This window comes from Lepidochelys kempii, chromosome 6 (genome assembly GCF_965140265.1).
Source record: "Lepidochelys kempii isolate rLepKem1 chromosome 6, rLepKem1.hap2, whole genome shotgun sequence".
Classification (NCBI taxonomy): domain Eukaryota; kingdom Metazoa; phylum Chordata; order Testudines; family Cheloniidae; genus Lepidochelys; species Lepidochelys kempii.
In genome coordinates this window covers 3,525,751-3,527,695 of record NC_133261.1, presented here as the reverse complement: position 1 = coordinate 3,527,695, position 1,945 = coordinate 3,525,751, and the positions used below count along the sequence as shown (strand labels likewise).

At 43.9% G+C, this 1,945-nt stretch overlaps 1 protein-coding gene across 1 annotated transcript; it reads right to left on the bottom strand.

The window, feature by feature from the left end:
• Positions 1-686: 686 nt before the first annotated feature.
• LOC140913742 (olfactory receptor 5J3-like) lies at positions 687-1,625 on the bottom strand. The gene has a single exon (XM_073350540.1). The coding sequence runs from the start codon at positions 1,623-1,625 to the stop codon at positions 687-689; it is 939 nt and encodes a 312-aa protein (XP_073206641.1).
• Positions 1,626-1,945: the final 320 nt, after the last annotated feature.

Sequence of the window (1,945 nt, the reverse complement as noted above, 5' to 3'; positions counted from 1 at the left end):
CTTGGCACTGGTGAGGCTGCAGTTGAAGTTCTGTGTCTAGGTTTGGGCGTCACGCTTTAGAAAAGATGTTGGCAAATAGGAGAGAGTCCAGAGGGGAAAAACAAAAATGACAAAAGGGGTTTGCAAAATCTGATTCATTAGGAAAGATTTTAAAAAAATTGGGCATGTCTTGTTTTGAGACAAGACGACTGAGAAGGGACCTAATAACAGTCTTCAACTATGTTAAGGGCTGTTATAAAGGGGATAGAGATTAATTGTGTCAGGCTCACAAAGCCCTTATGAGGCCCAGACACTAAAGAGAGCAAAAGTATTGAATTCTCATAGTGCAAGCTACATACTGAGTATTAATTAGAGCAACACATTAAGAAATTAAAGTTAGAAACAAGTTTTATTTTATTTTAAATCTCAGATAACCTTTCAGGGCAGCATTTCAAATAGATTAATGGTCAAGAAACAAGGAAGGGTGTCTGTTGGAACAACCACATAATGACAGGACATTAGGTAACATTGTTCCTCTCAAGCAATCGTAAAACGTAATTTCCACATGCTACATCAGTTCTTTGAGGTTCATTTAATTCCTGTACAACATTTGAGATACACAAATGAAGGCAGTGACACATAGCCAATACTCCTCTCCTTCTTCCAATTGTTCTTCTCAATTAACTGGAATTGTCATGGTGAACAAATTAGCTGAGAATGTTTTTCCAGTCTACCACCCTCTTAAGAGCATCCTTAATCTCCTTGTTCCTCAGGCTGTAAATAAGGGGGTTCAGCATGGGGACCACCAGGGTATAAAACACAGCAGAGATTTTCTCCTGTTCCAGCGAGTAGGTGGAACTGGGTTGTATGTGGCTTAAGCTCACAGGTACATAGAGCATGGTGACAGCTGTCAGATGAGAGGCACAGGTGGAGAAGGCTTTCCGCCTGCCCGCAGCGAAGCGGATCCTCAGGATAGAGAAGAAGATGTACAGATAAGAGATGATGATAATCAGGAGGGTGGACGTGGCAAGAGCCACAGAGAACATTATGAGCAAAATCTCATTGATGCGGTTATCAGAGCAGGCGAGCTTCAGCAATGGGTTAGTGTCACAAAAGTAATGATTGATGACGTTGGGCCCGCAGAATGACAACCTCAGCAAGCCACATGTGTGGGTCAGTGAGTTCACGAGCCCCCCTACATATGAGCCGGCCACTAGACGAAAACAGACTCTCTTAGACATAACAGCAGTGTAGAGCAGAGGGTTACAGATGGCTACATAGCGGTCGCATGCCATCACGGCCAGCAGAAACCCTTCTGTGGTCACAAAAACAGCGAAGGAGAAGTGTTGGGCAATACAGGCAGAGTAAGAAATGCTTTTACTCCCCACTAAGAAATTCACCAGCATCCTCGGAGTGAAGACTGAGGAATAGCAGAGGTCAATGACAGACAGGTTACTGAGGAAGAAGTACATGGGGGTATGGAGTCGGGGATCAACCCTGATCAACATGATCATCCCGAGATTCCCCACCAGCGTAAGAATATAGATCACCAGAAACACTGCAAAGAGGGGTATTTGCAGCTCCTCATTATCCGTCAACCCCAGGAGGATGAAGTGGGTCACCATGCTGTGATTGCCCTCAGCCATGTATACAGGGCTACATGAAACCATACCTGCCGGGATAACAAGAGTGAGCAGCATGGAAGAAGGAAATTTCATGGCATGAATTAAATCTGAATGACACCACTGGGCTTGAGAGTGGGTAGTGAATATCTTCTTGGAAACCAGCCACCGTGATGTCTGGGAAAAGTTGAGATGGACTTTTTGATTTACACTCCCTTTTCATGAGGACTGGGATTTTCAAAGCTGTCTAGGAGATTTTGACATCCCAGTCTCCATAAAATTGATTGGAATTAGACATCCAGTTCCCCTTGAGGAATTTCCAAATTCAAGCACATTCTTACAAA